This window comes from Quercus lobata, chromosome 1 (genome assembly GCF_001633185.2).
Source record: "Quercus lobata isolate SW786 chromosome 1, ValleyOak3.0 Primary Assembly, whole genome shotgun sequence".
NCBI lineage: Eukaryota > Viridiplantae > Streptophyta > Magnoliopsida > Fagales > Fagaceae > Quercus > Quercus lobata.
The window spans coordinates 43,976,495-43,992,855 of record NC_044904.1 but is presented as its reverse complement, the minus strand read 5'-3'; the positions used below and the strand labels follow the sequence as shown (position 1 = coordinate 43,992,855).

The 16,361-nt window shown below is 38.5% G+C and overlaps 3 protein-coding genes across 5 annotated transcripts; 2 read left to right on the top strand and 1 right to left on the bottom strand.

Annotated features, from left to right (window-relative positions):
- The first annotated feature begins 31 nt into the window (after positions 1–31).
- Positions 32–4,548, top strand: LOC115990687 (homologous-pairing protein 2 homolog). Of its 3 annotated transcripts, none has more exons than XR_004092156.1 (8): positions 32–142; positions 265–290; positions 713–980; positions 1,174–1,244; positions 1,326–1,514; positions 1,599–1,760; positions 3,054–3,075; positions 4,462–4,548. XR_004092156.1 is itself a non-coding variant. In XM_031114496.1 (6 exons), the coding sequence occupies exons 1-6, from the start codon at positions 115–117 to the stop codon at positions 1,695–1,697; spliced, it is 681 nt and encodes a 226-aa protein (XP_030970356.1). In that variant the 5' UTR covers positions 33–114; the 3' UTR covers positions 1,698–2,002. The 3 variants fall into 3 exon arrangements, 1 of the variants encoding a protein (XP_030970356.1); XR_004092157.1 differs by lacking the exon at positions 4,462–4,548 and adding an exon at positions 3,579–4,169; XM_031114496.1 differs by lacking the exons at positions 3,054–3,075; positions 4,462–4,548 and having other exon boundaries at positions 33–142; positions 1,599–2,002.
- On the bottom strand, positions 4,251–7,126 carry LOC115990678. The gene is made up of 5 exons (XM_031114488.1): positions 6,646–7,126; positions 6,278–6,381; positions 5,994–6,165; positions 5,411–5,530; positions 4,251–5,107 (listed from the first exon to the last, which is right to left on the bottom strand). The coding sequence occupies exons 1-5, from the start codon at positions 6,829–6,831 to the stop codon at positions 4,382–4,384; spliced, it is 1,308 nt and encodes a 435-aa protein (XP_030970348.1). The 5' UTR covers positions 6,832–7,126; the 3' UTR covers positions 4,251–4,381.
- A 3,352-nt stretch (positions 7,127–10,478) lies between these two features.
- On the top strand, positions 10,479–11,723 carry LOC115954521. Its single transcript, XM_031072395.1, has 2 exons — positions 10,479–10,586; positions 10,962–11,723. The coding sequence occupies exons 1-2, from the start codon at positions 10,479–10,481 to the stop codon at positions 11,721–11,723; spliced, it is 870 nt and encodes a 289-aa protein (XP_030928255.1).
- The last annotated feature ends 4,638 nt before the right edge of the window (positions 11,724–16,361 follow it).

Sequence of the window (16,361 nt, the reverse complement as noted above, 5' to 3'; positions counted from 1 at the left end):
CTTACTAGTGTTAAAATAAAGGCATAAAAGCAGGCTTTGTTTTGTATTTTTGGGAAACCCAAAAACCAAAGGTTTCAGATTCAGACAGACATTTTCCCGCCTATTTACCGATCAATGGCTCCCAAATCAGATAGCGCCGAAGGTACCTCTCTCTCTCTCTCTGTGAAACCATTTCGTTTTAATTTTTCTATTTTCCAAGTCCCGATTAATTGATTTTTCAAGTTTTTCACATTTTGTAAAACTTTTTTGCTTTTTTGTTATCAGCAATCGTGCTCAACTTCGTGAATGAGGTAAAGCAATTTTCAGCCTCCTATTAATCGTTTCGTTCTCTGGGTTTAAAACTGTAACTCATTTGCTAAACTGTATTATGTGCTTCAATAATTCAGCTGGAAATACTTTATATTATGGTTATGGGATTGGGATTGGGACGCATATCTCAAAAATTCAGTATCATACTTGAATGAGATAAATTATTTCATAAACATTAGTAATTGAAATTAGTAACTTCAATTACACAAAATCGAAGTAAAAACAAAGAGAAATAAAAAAAAATTTACCTTAAGGATCTACTTGTTGTAATATTAAATAGTATTATATCTATAATAAGTTTTAGTATGATTCACTGAGAACTATGTATAGTATGGCTCTATGAATTAATGCTTAATTTGTATCTTACATTGTGGCTCGTGTTTTTCGATTTTCCTTTATTCAGCAAAACAGGCCGTTAAATTCTCAAAATGTGGCCGATTCATTGCAAAAGTTCAACCTCAAGAAGGCGGCCATTCAGAAGGCACTGGATAATCTGGCTGATAATGGGCGGATTTCGTTCAAAGAGTATGGTAAGCAGAAGATATACCTTGCTCGCCAAGACCAATTCAACATTCCGAACAATGACGAGCTTAATCAGATGAAAGAAGAAAATGCAAAACTTCAGCAACAGCTCCAAGAACAAAAGAAAGCAATCAGCGAGGTCGAGGGAGGTAATTCCTATACACCCTTTTTATTGATTGTTTTTTATAAAATGTGATCCGTCTTGGTAGTCTTAATTATTTGAACATGTTAGCTTTGTATATTTAGATTTCGTCTTGGATGCCAACAAAAAAAAAAATGATATTGGAGGACAAGTCTATCAAATCATGTAATGTGACAATTTAAATAAGCATTTTTTTGCAGAGATTAAAACTTTGCAATCAAATTTGACCCTGGAACAGATACGCGACAAAGATGCCAAACTGAGAAAGGAGGTGAATCATACTATTGAACTGGGTTAGAGATATCTTTGAAGAAGTTTGGAACATACTTAGGGGCTTTTAATTCTGTATCAGGTTAAGGAGATGGAGGAAAAACTGGATAAATTGCGTGGAGGAGTTACACTGGTGAGGACAGAGGATCGTAAGGCAGTTGAGGACATGGTCTCGGAGAAATTAACTCAGTGGAGAAGGCGTAAAAGGATGTTCAAAGATCTATGGGATGCTATTACTGAGAACTCACCCAAGGATCTCAAGGAGTTTAAGGTAATATATATATATGGTTTATGTCTTGTAAGCATACATATTTGTGATTGCTGAAGTTACTAATGTTTGTACACACTTTTTCAGGAGGAACTTGGAATTGAATATGATGAAGATGTTGGTGTGAGTTTGCAGCCATATAGTGACCTGATGCAGCGTGATAAGAAGCGTCCAAGAGGCTACTGATGTTTATGAAGTGTTTAATCCTCAGTCAAGGATTTAAGCATATTAGATAGTGTTCTCCTAGAGGTAAATCTGTTGCAAAAGGAAAATACATGTGAATTCTGAATGCTTTTTAAGATCTAGAAATTGTCATAGTTGTTACATGTTGACTGTTTGTTTCACAAGGATGCATGATATGACAGTTTATGTAATTAAGAGGAGCACAGAAATTAGTCACAATTTTAAGCATAAGACACCGTGTACTTGCTGTTATGTTTCATTGAATAGAAATGATCAATTATGAGCAATTCCTTTCTCGTATCCTGTGATGACTAATGTGTGTAACATTTTTCAAGAACAGAACTGCAACATGACTTGTAATGTATAGAAGGCTGAACTTGTAACCATTGAATCTGGGCCTTTGTAGCACATTCCTCAAAATTTATTTAACCTCCCCACCCCCAATCCCCAAAAAGAATCCTTATCCTTTTATGGTAAAACTGGGGGTTTATTTAAATGGCTTCATTTCTAGTTCTAGAGAGTCCTAGGATTTTCATATTGGGGAAGTTTTGTGTACCCCCGATATGTTGGCTACCCACTTCGCACAGTGGAGTACATATTAAACTTAGAAAATCTAAGGATTCTTACCCCATTAATCCCTCAATGTAAGGAAAGCTTGTGAAGGAGATTGTGCAGATTGCTCATTGCTTTAGATCTTGTATGTACAAGCATTGGTATAGGACGATTAATGCTGTGACAGCATTTTTCGTTTTTTTCCTGCCTTTTTATACATGTAATACTATTGATAGTTTTTTTGTGGAATGGGATTACTTTTGGAGACCAGAGATGCTGAGTGTAGATACGTCTAGATGTACAGCTACAGGTAGTCTTTAATGAAAATGTGGCCCTTCACCTCCTGAGAAGAAGTACTAAACTAAATTTAGAAACCTGAATTATTTGTTTGATAATTTTCGAACTTGGACAAACAAAATCATTGTCCTTTTTAAGGTTGTATTTGCAGAAAACGTGGGGAAGAGAGTAATTTAATTATAACTTCAGCCTAGCCTATTCGGGAAGCTCACAAAAAACCCCAAAAACATATCTAATACTCATATTCCTTAGTACCAACAAATTTGTCTGCTCATAATGTTAATGGAATTTACTCAAATAAAAAAAATAAAAAAAGGTAAGTGGTCCTGATTGACTCTCGGATGAATAACGATAGAACATGAGATGCTGTTATGTACAATTCATACATGCTACGAAAGCTGTCTCATAAAGTTCATATGGGGATGAACCATAGGATAGGACAAGTGTGTCAGATCTTGATACACATACACACTATTGCTAACCAGTTCTCTCTTTCGTGAATCATTGCAGGTGACCATCACGCACCACAATTGTAAGTGGATCAAAATCTTCATTATTACTTATTTATGTATAACTGTACGGCTTCCCAATCCCTGTCATAGGCCTCCACTTTTCTTAGTTTAAAGGCTTTGCACTTCGCATCCCTTATCCCTAAGCAGCGACTGCAGTGACAGTAACAACACAACCCATGTTGTTAGACCAGTGACTTTATGACATTTGTGTGAATTGCAATACATATAGGATTCCAAGCCTTTTTAAGATCTAGATTTGTGCTTCTGGAATCCCAATCAGCTAGTTTACCCTTCAGAAACTTTACACGGCAAACGTATTGTATAGGTATCACATGTGAGGCCAATGTCGTTGAAACGGGCACAAAAATTGGTCAGAATGCCAAGCATAAGCCCTAATGCATTTTCTGTAATTTTTTGGTTAAGAAGTGATTAGTAAGTTAAAACTTTATTAAGCTCATGATAACTGATGTGAATAGAACCTTAACATAGCCTGTGATGTTGCTTGACAATTACATAAATATAGCCGTAAATGAGGATGCTGTGGTGTAAATGGATGAACAATTGCTCTACCCCGAAGTAAATTTGCTGTGTGCATTGACGCTCATGAAGGCACCTGCTGTGATTGGATCTGTTATGTTCTTTTGTTTACAGCGTTTGTTAAATTTATAAGAATCATATGAAAGGTGTAAATTCTGGTTCTCAGGGGTCCCAGGGTTTTCATATTGGGGCACACAACACAACACAATAAGTACCCTTGTAAAATGCGATGAGCACAGGTTAAATTTAAAAGCCTTGTAACTGAGACCAGCTATGCCATTTGGACTGTGGTGTGAATGTATCTTGGTAAAATATGTAATTGCTTCTAAGACCATAAGGAGGCCTATTGACAGGGATTGGGAATGCCATGACCAATTTTTTTCTGCCTTTTATACACTAACATAAGACAATTGATAGTTCTTTGCCTCATGAGATACCTCGTGTGGCTGACTTGCTTATTGAAGAGTATGTCTAGATGAACACATTCAAATATATATATTTTAAGAACATTGCTTTCAATCCAACATAAAACAATGATAGAATATACATAATTAACAAATAAAAAGGAAAAATAAACTTACAAGTTTTAACTATTTGCAATGGTAAATTTCAACTCACGGGAAAAAAAAAAAAGCACTCACAATTCAAACGATGACACTAGTTAACATTTTCTGCAATTATATGGAAGAAAAAAAATTTAAAGAAACAAGCTAATATAGACTCAGCCTATGATGTTACCACAAATCAACAAAACTTACAAATAGATATCAAATATGCTAAAGTGCTTTTTCAGTATCCGCGCACTTGTCTAGTCCTGACAGATATTGGTGCCTTCTCCATGTTTAAATTTTGTGCAATGTGTATCCCAGTCCCAGATCGTTCTGCAGCAAGTCCTGTTGGGTGTCCAAGGCCTGAGCCCACCTTTAGGCCAGCTCGAAACCCTGAAGGAATTTGCTTATGAGGTAGGATGATGCTTTCTTCATGCGAAGTCTCATTGTCACTCTCATCAAAATGCATTTCTTTTTCCAAAGGATCAGCCTGACCTATAACAACTGATGATTTTGTGGTCACCTTTGAAATGTCTTCTGCTGAATCTGAACTTGAAGCAGACATTGACCTCTTCAATTCTGATGCATTTTTCTGTTTCATTTTTTCAGCTTGATTTTCATTGTGCGTTTCTTTGTTTACCAATTCAGATTCGTGTGTCATGATTTCATGCTTCTTCAACACTTTGCCTCGTCCATTATTGGGACTATCCTGATCGTCAGGATCATGTGGTTCAGATCGAGAGAGCTCCACTGCTGCTCTTGCAGCTGCTGCTGCATAAGCTGCCGACTCAAAAGCTGCTTGAGCTGCATCAGCTACATCCCTGTATTTTTTCTTTCCCTTCATTGAATCGGAGAACCCATAATCTTTTTCCACCTCCTGAGGCAAAATTTTTGAATCATCCCCAAGCTTGGTACTACCTGAATTGGCCTCAAGATGGTTTTGCTTCTTGTTCACATCCAAACTTTCCTGTACACACCACATAGCAAGCCACACGTCATGAACAGTTGTCAACATTTTGGGTGAATTAGTGTACTATTTTTTTTGCAATTCCTATCTCTTTAAAGGCTGGTTTGGATTGAGGGGGAGGGAGGGGGAGTAAAGTAGAGTACTATTTTTATTGCAATTCCTATCTCTTTAAGGGCTTGTTTAGATTGAGGAGGAGAGAAGGGGAGTAGAGTAGAGTAGAGTAGAATTGGCTAAAAATAAGCTAATTTTGGATCAATTCTACTCTACTCTCCTTCAATTCAAACGGACCATAAACTTGCATACCTCAGTTGAAATAAAAGCTTCATCAAATTGCAAAACAATGTTGTGCTCGGAAGCAATTTCTTTGACCACTTCCATTCTGTTCTCCAAGCTTGGTTGCCTGGTTGATAGCTTTTGTATCATCTACAGGAACCCAATACAAATACAAATGTATCATATGTCATAAACAATGATAAACATACCCAATAATCAGATTATCAAAGTTTGACAATTTTTGGAACTACTCAGATTTTCTCTAACTATTCTATGTAATAAAGATGCAACCAAATTACTAAATATTTATTACACATGAATAATCATTCCATTAAGGGATTTATTACCACAAACCAAATATGTCCTCAAGTAATTTCCTCATCTGTCTATGATCATTCAGTATGTACCAAATGCTATTCACTTTAATTATTGTTTTTTTACCATAAAAAGATCAGCATTTTGGGTCTATTTTCAGTTTTTGGCATATTTATGGGTACTTTCAAAAGATCCTATTCTAATGATGCTCCTTGGACAAATATACAAATTTTCACTATATGATCGAGCCAAGTAGACAGATTTTTACATCTTGAAAATTTTCCAAATCATAATATACCTTACGGTTGACTCCACAATTGTTGCGTAATTCAACAGCAGAAGCAGCAAACTCTTTGCCAAAACGAGTTGTCATAACAGCACGAATCTCTTGAAGCTCAGGAAACTCCCCGCATCTCGAAGCTGCATAGAGCAAGCTTGATATTGCCTCCCTCAGTTCATCGGGGCACACTCTATACAAAACATACAGAAGCATGACCATCAAAAACCAGAAGGTAAAAAAATAGCCAAAGAAAAAGAAAAGAAAATAATGTTTTCAACAGTCAAAATGGAAAAGTAACCAACCTTTCTTGTTCAATGAGGTTGATCCTTTCAATCAAAAGATTGCAATAGCTCTCTATCATAACAAACACATCCAACATGTTTTGTTCCTTGATCACATGCTCAACCTGTAAGAAAACCATAAAAACTTTATACAGTGCCCAAAGAAAAAACCATAGCTAGTAAAGAAGATATATTAGTCATACCCTCCATTAATTCGTCAATTCCATGGTTCATATCTATGAACATATATATTATTTTCTGGATCTAACAGTAGTACGTACTATGATAGACTGCACACCTTTATAAATTTAAAATGAACCATGAAATGAAATGAAGATGATCGTTTTCGTTTTCATTTGTAAACCAAAAGCAAAGAAATTAAAGCTTACACGAATAAGAGCACGTTCATGGTGACCAAGGTCAAGGAGCTGAACAACATCAGACCGGGCTTGGGTGCAGCGGACTTGGCGCTGGCTCTTCAAGACAACGAGACGAGAGAGAGCAAGATTGACAAGAGGCTTAAATTTGGAGGGCTTAAAGGTTCTACCAAGTAGAGCATCAAGCTTCTTTCCCATTTCTTAAGAGTGTTGTTTGATCAGTGCCCTCTCAAAGGAGCAAAAGAAAGCAGAGTCTTAATTAATTAGCAGACCAAACAACACAGAATATATGTGGAGTAGTTGAAATGCACAAGGTAACAAACGAGACTTGGCTCGCTTGGAACTTTATGTTATGACGAGAGAGAGAGAGAGAGAGAGAGAGTCCTTGACCTTGTGACCATTTATGAGCTGGTTGGTATTTTAGTGTGTATGGGACTTTTGCCTTACGAGTTAAGTTTTCAAATTAAGAAGAGGCCCTGAGCTTGAGAGCTTAATGGGAACGAACGAGGTGTCGTAGAAAACGCGGTTGATAATGATATTTTTAGTCGATTTCGAGGAAGGAAAGATACGTATACATATTACTATTAGGGGCTGGTGGGCTCCACATGGGGCCCATTTAATCGACCGCCACACGCGTTTGAGGCTTGAGCACGTGAGAACGATTCTATTCATATGGGTCCTCGTACAGGGCTAAAATAGTAAAATGCAAAAGAATTTCGTCTCCAAAATGGACCAAATCTGTCTGAGTTGGCAGGGGGAAAAAATAACATAAATTATAATAAAAATTGGCGGTGAATCATAGTTACGAAATTGGAAAATCGGCAATATTAGTATTATATATTTTGAGAAGAAATAGAGAAATCTTATTAAGGTAAATCACGATCAATGGATACATTCAACAATGTCTACTACGAAAGGAGGAGAATCCTCCGTCCAAATCATAAACAAATAAAAAATTACATTAATACAATTGAAACAAAAATGGAAGAGAATGAAAAGAAAATAAATATTTTTCTTTCTATTACTTGGATTTTTTTCCCTCAAAAAGAAAAAAAATACTTGGATATTTTAAAGGAAAGTAATAGAATGAAAACTAACATTATTGGTGAGTGTTTTTTTTTTTTTTTAATGAAAACATCATTTGAGAGTTAAATAATCAAGAATGAAAATGAATCCTTTTATAATAATTGATGGGTATAAATTGTCCAAAATATTAACACCCCATGTCTATATAAATCTCGGGGAAAATGGGTTTTTGCTCTTATTTTTTAAAATATCCAACAAATTGTTCCTATTTTGAAACTATTAAGCACCATGTCCCTGTTTTGAAACTTGATTTTTAGAAAATCAAGTTTCAATGTAACTTGATTTTATGATTATGGAGTTCTAGGTAAGTTTTGGCCACATTGGACAAGCAACCGTGGCTTTTCCCAATTAAAGAAATCCAGTTGGAACTTGATTTTAGTAAAATCGAGTTCCTCAAAAAAAATTTCAAAGTTGAACTTGATATTTGTAAGACTGAGTTTTATGCGAATTTGAAATAATATTCAATATTACAAATTTTTTTTCGTGTCTGCAACTCGATTTTAAAGTATCGAGTTATATTGGGATTTTTTAAAAAGTGAACTCAATTTTGTCATTATTGAGTTTCACTAATGCTATATCCAAACAGGTTGTTCAGAATCAGCATTTTTGGCCTCCTTAACTTCAGTGTTCCTCACAAATCCACAACTATACATATTTGGATTTGGTGTTATCTCTCAAGCGATCATCTCTCTATCATCTTAGGTACAAAACCCATATCATAATTTAATGCACATAGAAAAATTTCTGATGTAGGTGAGGAATAGTTTTAGATATTGCAAAGGTTTATCAGCCAAGATGTATTTTCATATTGGGGAAGTATTTTCATTTGTATGTTGTATTGTTTGTGCTTTGGTATTTGGTTGAATAAGCGTTATGTGAATACATTGGGGTTATATTGGCTGTTTGGTGTTGTAAATTTGAAGTAAAAAAAAAATTGAAAATTTTTAGATCTGTAAAAAGCAATGAAGGATTTTATTTTGGTAGTGACTCTTGTTATTTTCCCCTTTAAGGGACAATGAAAATGTTTCCCCCCTCTAATGAAAACAAAAACATGTTAATTTTGAAAATATTATGATGATTTAGTCTAATATTATGATAATATTATTTAGGTACTGTTGATTTAATTTAGTATTGTTGATAATACTAGAAGGCTTTTATTATGAACTCAATTTCACTATGAAAAAGTACACTGTGGGGGTAAAAGAACTGAGTAAGAGTATTGGGCCATGGGTCATGCCTGAGGATGCCATGGAGCCCAAGGATGGTCAAGCAGTAAGAAGGTCAAGTGGGTTGATGGGCAGAAGATAAGGGCCAATAACAACAAACAAGTGATGTCTCTCGAGGATCCAAACTTCCTCGGGAAGCGTTGTGAGAGTCTGGAGCCCGACCACCTAGCAAATATCGTGCAAAAGGTAACCATACTTTGGAAGATAAGCTTCAGAGAGAGGAGTCAATAGTGAACTAAGAAATATCTGAGAAGAAGGCTACTACCACTACATTAAATGCTCTGCACCTAACCAACTGGTAGCATTTATGTGGAAGTGATGCTTGAACAGTGATATTCAACCTTACAACTACACATAGAGGCTCTAGGAAGGTTCTGATGGGACAAGCATCCAAGAGATCATCTGCCTAATCAACAAGTGGAAGGCTGGGATGAAAGGAGAGGGAAAGACTATATAAGGGGAGGGCCTCCATGAAGGATGGGGCATCTCACCTACAAAAAAATACATGGAAAGAACTCTTTGTACTTAGAAACAGTTGGAATAAATATAAGAACTTGTTTTCCTCGGATTTGACTGAGTGTTTTTCTCTTCAAAGTATATTTCTCAATCATTTTAGCATTAAACCAATCTACTGTGTCCCATACTTGATTCATTAAGTCTTCACCTATAAAATCCACTCTCTAACAAATTTATTGTTGTGGGCTTGTTGGGCTATCACTCACGCTTCTTAGGCTGAGGGTCAAATCTAGCCTTTACAATTGGTACCGTCTGTGGGAAATACTGGGAAGGCACTCATAGTCTCGTGTAGTCATGGTGGGTTCGGGACCAAATCGAGAAGAGTCTATGGGATCTCAACACCAGGACCATTTTCTTAACCAGGAACGGAGGAGAGATCATGAAGTAAGTATGCACACGACTCACACCAGTAGGAGTCATTCTAAAATTGGGAGCCATGTATCGCATGGGGAAGAGACTAGAAACCTACAAGTGGAAATTGATCATTTGAGTAGAAAACTACGCCGCAAGCAAAGGAGGGAGTCTCTTTCAAGCTCAGGATCCGAGTTCGCAAATGATGACAGCTACAGACCAGAATCAAGAACTCCTCCTAGTGAATCTTTTTCCTATAGGGAGGACCGTTATCATAGGCAAAGGAGTAGAAGTCTAGCCCATAGGGGCTTGGGAAATGATGCAATGAGTAGAGCCTTATACCAAATCTCAAAGTCACCATTTACACGGAGGATTGAAAGATCAAAACTTCGTCGTTGGTTCACACAACCTGCTTTTACCATTTATAATGGGAGGACAGACTCGATGGAACACATTAGCCATTTTAATTAGAGGATGGTTGTGCATTCAAGGAACGAGGCCCTCATGTGCAAAGTATTCCTGTCTAGCTTGGGACCTGTTGCGATGAGATGGTTTGATGGGTTAGAGGAGGGCTCTATCGGCTTATTACAAGAGCTTACTAGGGCCTTTGGGGCTTGATTTGTTACATGTAGTAGAGTTCCTCGTCCCCTAGATTCCTTGTTGTCAATGGCAATGAGAGAGGGTGAGACTTTAAAGACTTACTCTGACAGATATTGGGAAATGTTCAAAGAGATAGATGGAGATTTCGAGGACGTGGCTATAAGGACATTTAAGGTTGGTCTCCCTACTGAGCATGATTTGAGAAAATCCTTGATTAGGAAGCCTGCGTGGAGCATGCGTCAGTTAATGGACCGAATTGACGAGTACAAACGGGTCGAGGAAGGATCAGCAACAAGGGAAGGGAAAAGCTAAAGTGACCCCCCCTGACTGAAGGAATTTCAGGTCGGAAAGGTATAATAACAATAGACCTAGGATAGATTTTCCAAGACATGTGGGGCAATCTACTGCTCAAACAGTTACATAGTTTTTAGGGAACTTGTACACCAAATCATTGATAAGATAAAGAATAAACCATATTTCAAGTGGCTAAATAAGATGGGAGGAGACCCTACTAAGCGTAACCAAGGTCTTTATTGCCAGTATCATTAGGACCGTGGGCACACTACGGAAGATTACAAAACTCTTCAAGATTATCTTGAGCAATTGGTCAAGGTCAGGAAGCTGAAGCAGTTCCTGTACCAACCATCTATGCAAGGAAGTCAAGCTGGATCAGTACATCAACGAGAGAATCCCTTAAGACCATCCCTGGGAACAATCAATGTAATCCTGGTGGCCCCAGGTCAGATTGGCACGTATTCGTCTGAGATCATGTCCGTATCAAGTTCACATACCGAGGATCCATTCCCTGAACCTAAACAGGGAAAGATGCAAGCCCAACCCACTTTGAGCTTCTCTAACGAAGATAAAGTTGGAACTTATCAGCCACATGATGATGCTTTAGTGGTTACCCTTCAGATAGGAGGCTATGATGTAAGGAGAGTCCTGGTAGACCAAGGCAGTGGTGTAGAGATTATGTATCCAGATCTTTACAAGGGACTTAAGTTAAAACCCGAGGATCTAGTCAGCTATGATTCCCCTCTGGTAGGGTTTGATGGGAAGACTGTTGTCCCAAGGGGCATGATTAAATTGCTTGTTCAGGTGGGCCAAAGAGTAGTAGAGGTAAATTTCATTGTGGTGGATACTTATTCCCCTTATACTGCCATCTTGGCAATACCATGGCTTTATGCCATGGAAGCCATATCTTCAACTTTACATTTGAAGGTGAATTATCCCTCTGAGGACCATGTTGAAGAGCTGATTGGAAGTCAGGCCATGGCAAGGCAGTGCTTGGTTGCTGCTATCAAATACTAGTTCGAGGGTGAATCCTTGGGAATCCCTAAGAAGGCCTTGCAGCAATTAATAGAGGTAGAAGTGTCCTCGGATGTTACAGATAAAGGGATGAAGTTCGAGGAATTAGAGAATGTCATTATTGATACTGATGCAGAGAGATACTTCCAACTTGGAGTCCAATTGCCTCATCAGGAGAAGGAGGAATTGCTAGCTTTCCTTAGAAGGAATGTATATGTTTTTGCTTGGAGTGCCTATGAAGCTCCCAAGGTAGATCCGAATTTCATTTGTCATCATTTGAATGTCAACCCAGCCATTACCCTGAGGAAGCAACCACATCGACACTCTTCTAAAGAACACGCCAAGGCTGTAAAAGAAAAAGTGATGAAGCTTAAGCACATAGGGGCAATTAAGGATGTTTTTTTACCCAAAGTGGTGCCAATATAGTTGTGGTGAAGAAGAAATTAAGGAAGTGGAGAGTTTGCATGGATTTTACTAACTTGAATAAAGCTTGCCCTAAGGATCCTTTCTTAATTCCTAGGATAGACCAATTTGTGGATGCTACGGTCAGTCATCCTTAGATGAGTTTTTTGGATGCCTTCCAGGGGTATTATCAAATACCGTTAGCCTTGGCTGACCAGGAGAAGACAGCTTTTGTGATGCCCACTGGGAATTACCATTACCAAGTAATGCCTTTTGGATTGAAGAATGCTGGGTCTACCTACCAGCGGATGATGACTAGAATGTTTAAATCTCAGCTTGGCAAAAATATCGAAGTTTACATTAACGATATGGTCGTGAAGAGCAAGGTGGTGGCCAAGCATTTGAGTGATCTCGGAAGTATATTTGAGGTGCTTAGGAGACATAAGTTGCGTCTCAATACTTCCAAGTGTTCTTTTGGTGTTAGTTCTGGTAAGGTTTTGTGCTACATGGTCACCCATCATGGAATTGAAGTTAATCCTGATCAGATTAAAGCGATCAATGATTTACAACATTCTCGGAATCCTAAGGAGGTGCAGAAGTTGACTGGGCTGACTGCAGCCTAGAATAGATTTATCTTCCAATCAGCAGACAGTTCAGCTCTTACACAAGTGGAAAGAGTTTGAATGGAATGAAGAATGCACCCTTTCCTTCCAACAATTGAAGGAGTATCTATCTCGACCACCCATTATGTCCAGACCTGAGAAGGAAAAAGTCCTCTTCGCCTACATTGCTGTGGCCTCATGCAATTAATTTGATTTTAGTAAGTCCTTGCTAGAGGCAGAAGTTCGTTACCTACCCTTGGAAAAAGCCATTTTGGCTATAGTACATGCTATGCGAAAACTCTCCCATTATTTCCAAGCATATACAGTTGTAGTTCTCACTCAACTCTCTTTGTAGTCATTGCTTCTAAAATCCGATTATATGGGGAGAATTGCCAAATGGGGGATGACTTTAGGAGCATTTGATATAAAGTACATGCCTCGTATTGTGGTTAAAGGGAAAGTTCTTGCAAATCTGGTGGCAAAGTTTACTGAGTCTCCAATAGTGATCGGGGCCGAGGAGCAAGAGTTTGGGGGAGAACAAGTTTCAACAGTTTCTCTACATGGACATTCACCTTGGAAGCTATATGTTGGTGGTGTGGCTAATCAAAAAGGATCTGGAGTGGAAATAATGATAGTGTCTCCAGATAGAATCACTATTGAAAAGTCCTTGAGGTTGGGCTTATCAGCTACTAATAATGAGGCAGAGTATGAAGCCTTGCTAATTAGGGTAGCTATGGTCAGGAAGCTGGGCGGAAAGGCAGTTGAGCTCTTCCCAGACTCAAGGCCAGTCATTAGGCAAGTAAAAGGAAAGCTAGAGGCCAGGGACCTGAGGATGCAGGGATATCTGGATAAAGCTCGGCAGTTACAATCTAGCTTTGAGTCTTTCTCCATACAACAGGTCTCAAGAAGTAGAAATGCACATGTAGACTCTTTGGTAACTTTGGCAACCTCTTTAAGACAAGACCTTCCTCGAATTATCCTCGTTGAAGATCTGGTGAGGCCTACCGAGGAGGAGGTGAGGAAAGTTGGGGTACTCCAGATCAGGGTTGGTCCTAGTTGGATGGACCCCAGATCTATTCTTGAAAGAGGGTGTATTACCTCTCGAGAACGGGGAGGCAGAAGAGATACGAAGAAAAGCTCCTCGCTTCTAGTTGTCCGAGAAAAAAAAGTTGTATAAATACTCTTTCTCAGGGCCATACTTGCTTTATGTCCATCCCAAGGTGATGGAGCCACTTTTGGAGGAATTGCATGAAAGAATATGTGGAAGTCATACAGGGGGCAGATCATTGTCACACAGAGCTCTTACTTAGGGTTACTAGTAGCCAAGCATGCAACAAGAAGCGCAAGAATATGTTAAAAAGTGTGATAAGTGCCAGAGATTTGCTTCGATCATTCACCAGCCTGTGGGTGTGCTAAATCCTTTGTCTAGTCTGTGGCCATTTGCACAATGGGGCCTGGATATTGTAGGGCTATCTCCCAAGGCTGTGGGAAACTGAAGGTGGCTACTTATAGGAACTGACTATTTTCTTATATGCTCATCTCGGATAATGGGCTTCAGTTTGATAGTAAGGCCTTCAGGGGATATTGTTATGAGTTGGGCATTAGGAACAGATATTCAACCCCGGCCTATCTGTAAGGGAATGGACAAGCTAAAGCAGTCAACAAAGTTATCATCAGTGGGCTCAAGAAGAGGTTGGATGAAGTAAAGGGTAGACGGGTCAAAGAGCTCCCATATGTTCTTTGGACATCGGACGACTCCTCGTCAATCAACTGGGGAAAACGCCTTTTTCCATGACGTATGGGTTCGAGGCAGTGATCCCTTTAGAGATTGGATTTCCAACGTTAAGGACCAACTTGTTCTCCCTTGACAACAACGATCAATTACTGGAGAAAAGCTTGGACCTAATCGACGAACGAAGAGAGATGGCTATGGTCTAGTTGCAACATTATCAGCAAAAGTTCAAGCAGGGATATTATGTGGGTGTGAAGGTTAGACCATTAGCACCAGGGGATTTGGTGTTGAAAAGAGTGGTGGGGGCTGCAAAGAACCCATCTTGGGGGAAACTAGGACCTAATTGGGAGGGGCTATATTGCATCAATTCGGTGGTTAGGATAGGAGCTTATTTTTTGGAAGATTTAGATGAAAATGTTGTACCAAGATCATGGAATGTAAATAACCTTCGAAGGTACTATTATTAATGAAGGGCACTCTTGCCATCCATTATTTCCATTATTGTTGCTCAATTTGATTTTTACTTTTCTAAGTGTTAAACAGAATCATGGTTATACCTGATTCCTCGGACCACATACCTTGGGTAAATTAATACTTTTTACTTTTCTAAGTGTTAAACAGAACCTCGGTTATACCTAGTTCCTCGAATCACATCCCTTGTGTAAATTAATGCTTCTTACTTTTCTAAGTGTTAAACAAAACCTTGGTTATGCCTGGTTCCTCAGACCATATACCTTGGGTAAATTAATGTTTTTTACTTTTCTAAGTGTTAAACAGAACCTCGGTTATGCCTGGTTCCTTGGACCACCAACCTTGGGTAAATTAATGCTTCTTACTTTTCTAAGTGTTAAACAGAACCTCGGTGAGGTTCGATTCCACGAATCACCTACCTTGGGTAAATTAGCACCTAATTTACCAGTAATGGATAATAGAGACTCTTAGTATAGCACCCTAATTGAAGAAATCTCCATAACCATCACTTAAAGTATTTGAAAGTATATCCATGAAATATTCTTTGGTGATAAGCATAATTTCATTATGCATTGCTCCTCGGATTACACACCTCAAGTGCATTAACACCATTCGTTTGATTCAATCTCGGGAACATAAGTATTTTATTAAGTATTTCTTTTGCTTTGTTGCTTGGGTATTTGTGAATATACTGGAATAGTTTTGTGCCAATTAACAATTTTTGGGGGACCTACAAGTCATTTTTATACATTCAAATGTAGCCATGGTTAAGATAAGGTCAATAACAATGTGTACTATGCTTTAAAAAAAAAAAAAATAGAATAGTAGCACATGCCTTTCATTAAGTAAGAACTGAGATTTTTCATTGAGTCATAGAGTTTTTCCTTGCAAAAACAAGGGGAGTACATTACACCGTAGGACATTCTCTTACCCAAAAAAAAAAAAAAAAACAAACAAACAAACAACAAACAACAAAAAAAGGTTGAAGTTGACAAAAGTGCTAGGCTAACAAGGATGATGAGGAATAGTAGAGTCCTACCTACCTGTGGATGGAGGAGGGTCAGCATTGGTTGTGGGTGGTGGACCTGAATGCTCAACTTCTTTCCCTTAGGAAGCCTCTTTCTCTTTTGGTGCTTTTGGAGTCCCTGAGGTGGTTTTGGAAGTAACCTTTTTTCCTTGGGAAGCTTCTTTCTCTTTTGAGGCTTGTGTGGGTTCAGAGGTAGCTTTTATGGTACCCATGCTGGCAGGTTGAGTGGCTGTAGAGACTTTGGCAGTGGACGAAGCAGTGGCAAGGGTCTTGTCAACAAGTTGGGCAATTGGGGGAACCTTGGGGGTAGTGGTTGCCTGAGAGGTTAGAGGGGCTGCTATTCACAATGTTGGAGGGTAGAAAACATTCTCTGTTTTACTTAAATCCGAGGAAGCTCCTACTCCGGC

Coding starts and splice junctions, on each gene's coding strand:
- LOC115990678 (XM_031114488.1), bottom strand. CDS start 6,831: ATGGGAAAGAAGCTTGATGCTCTACTTGGTAGAACCTTTAAGCCCTCC. Junction 6,166..6,277: donor AACCTCATTGAACAAGAAAG/GTTGGTTACTTT, acceptor TGTTTTGTATAG/AGTGTGCCCCGATGAACTGA. Junction 5,531..5,993: donor ATTGTGGAGTCAACCGTAAG/GTATATTATGAT, acceptor GGGTTCCTGTAG/ATGATACAAAAGCTATCAAC.
- LOC115954521 (XM_031072395.1), top strand. CDS start 10,479: ATGGCAATGAGAGAGGGTGAGACTTTAAAGACTTACTCTGACAGATAT. Junction 10,587..10,961: donor TGGCTATAAGGACATTTAAG/GTTGGTCTCCCT, acceptor CAGTATCATTAG/GACCGTGGGCACACTACGGA.
- LOC115990687 (XM_031114496.1), top strand. CDS start 115: ATGGCTCCCAAATCAGATAGCGCCGAAG. Junction 981..1,173: donor AATCAGCGAGGTCGAGGGAG/GTAATTCCTATA, acceptor ATTTTTTTGCAG/AGATTAAAACTTTGCAATCA. Junction 1,515..1,598: donor AGGATCTCAAGGAGTTTAAG/GTAATATATATA, acceptor ACACTTTTTCAG/GAGGAACTTGGAATTGAATA.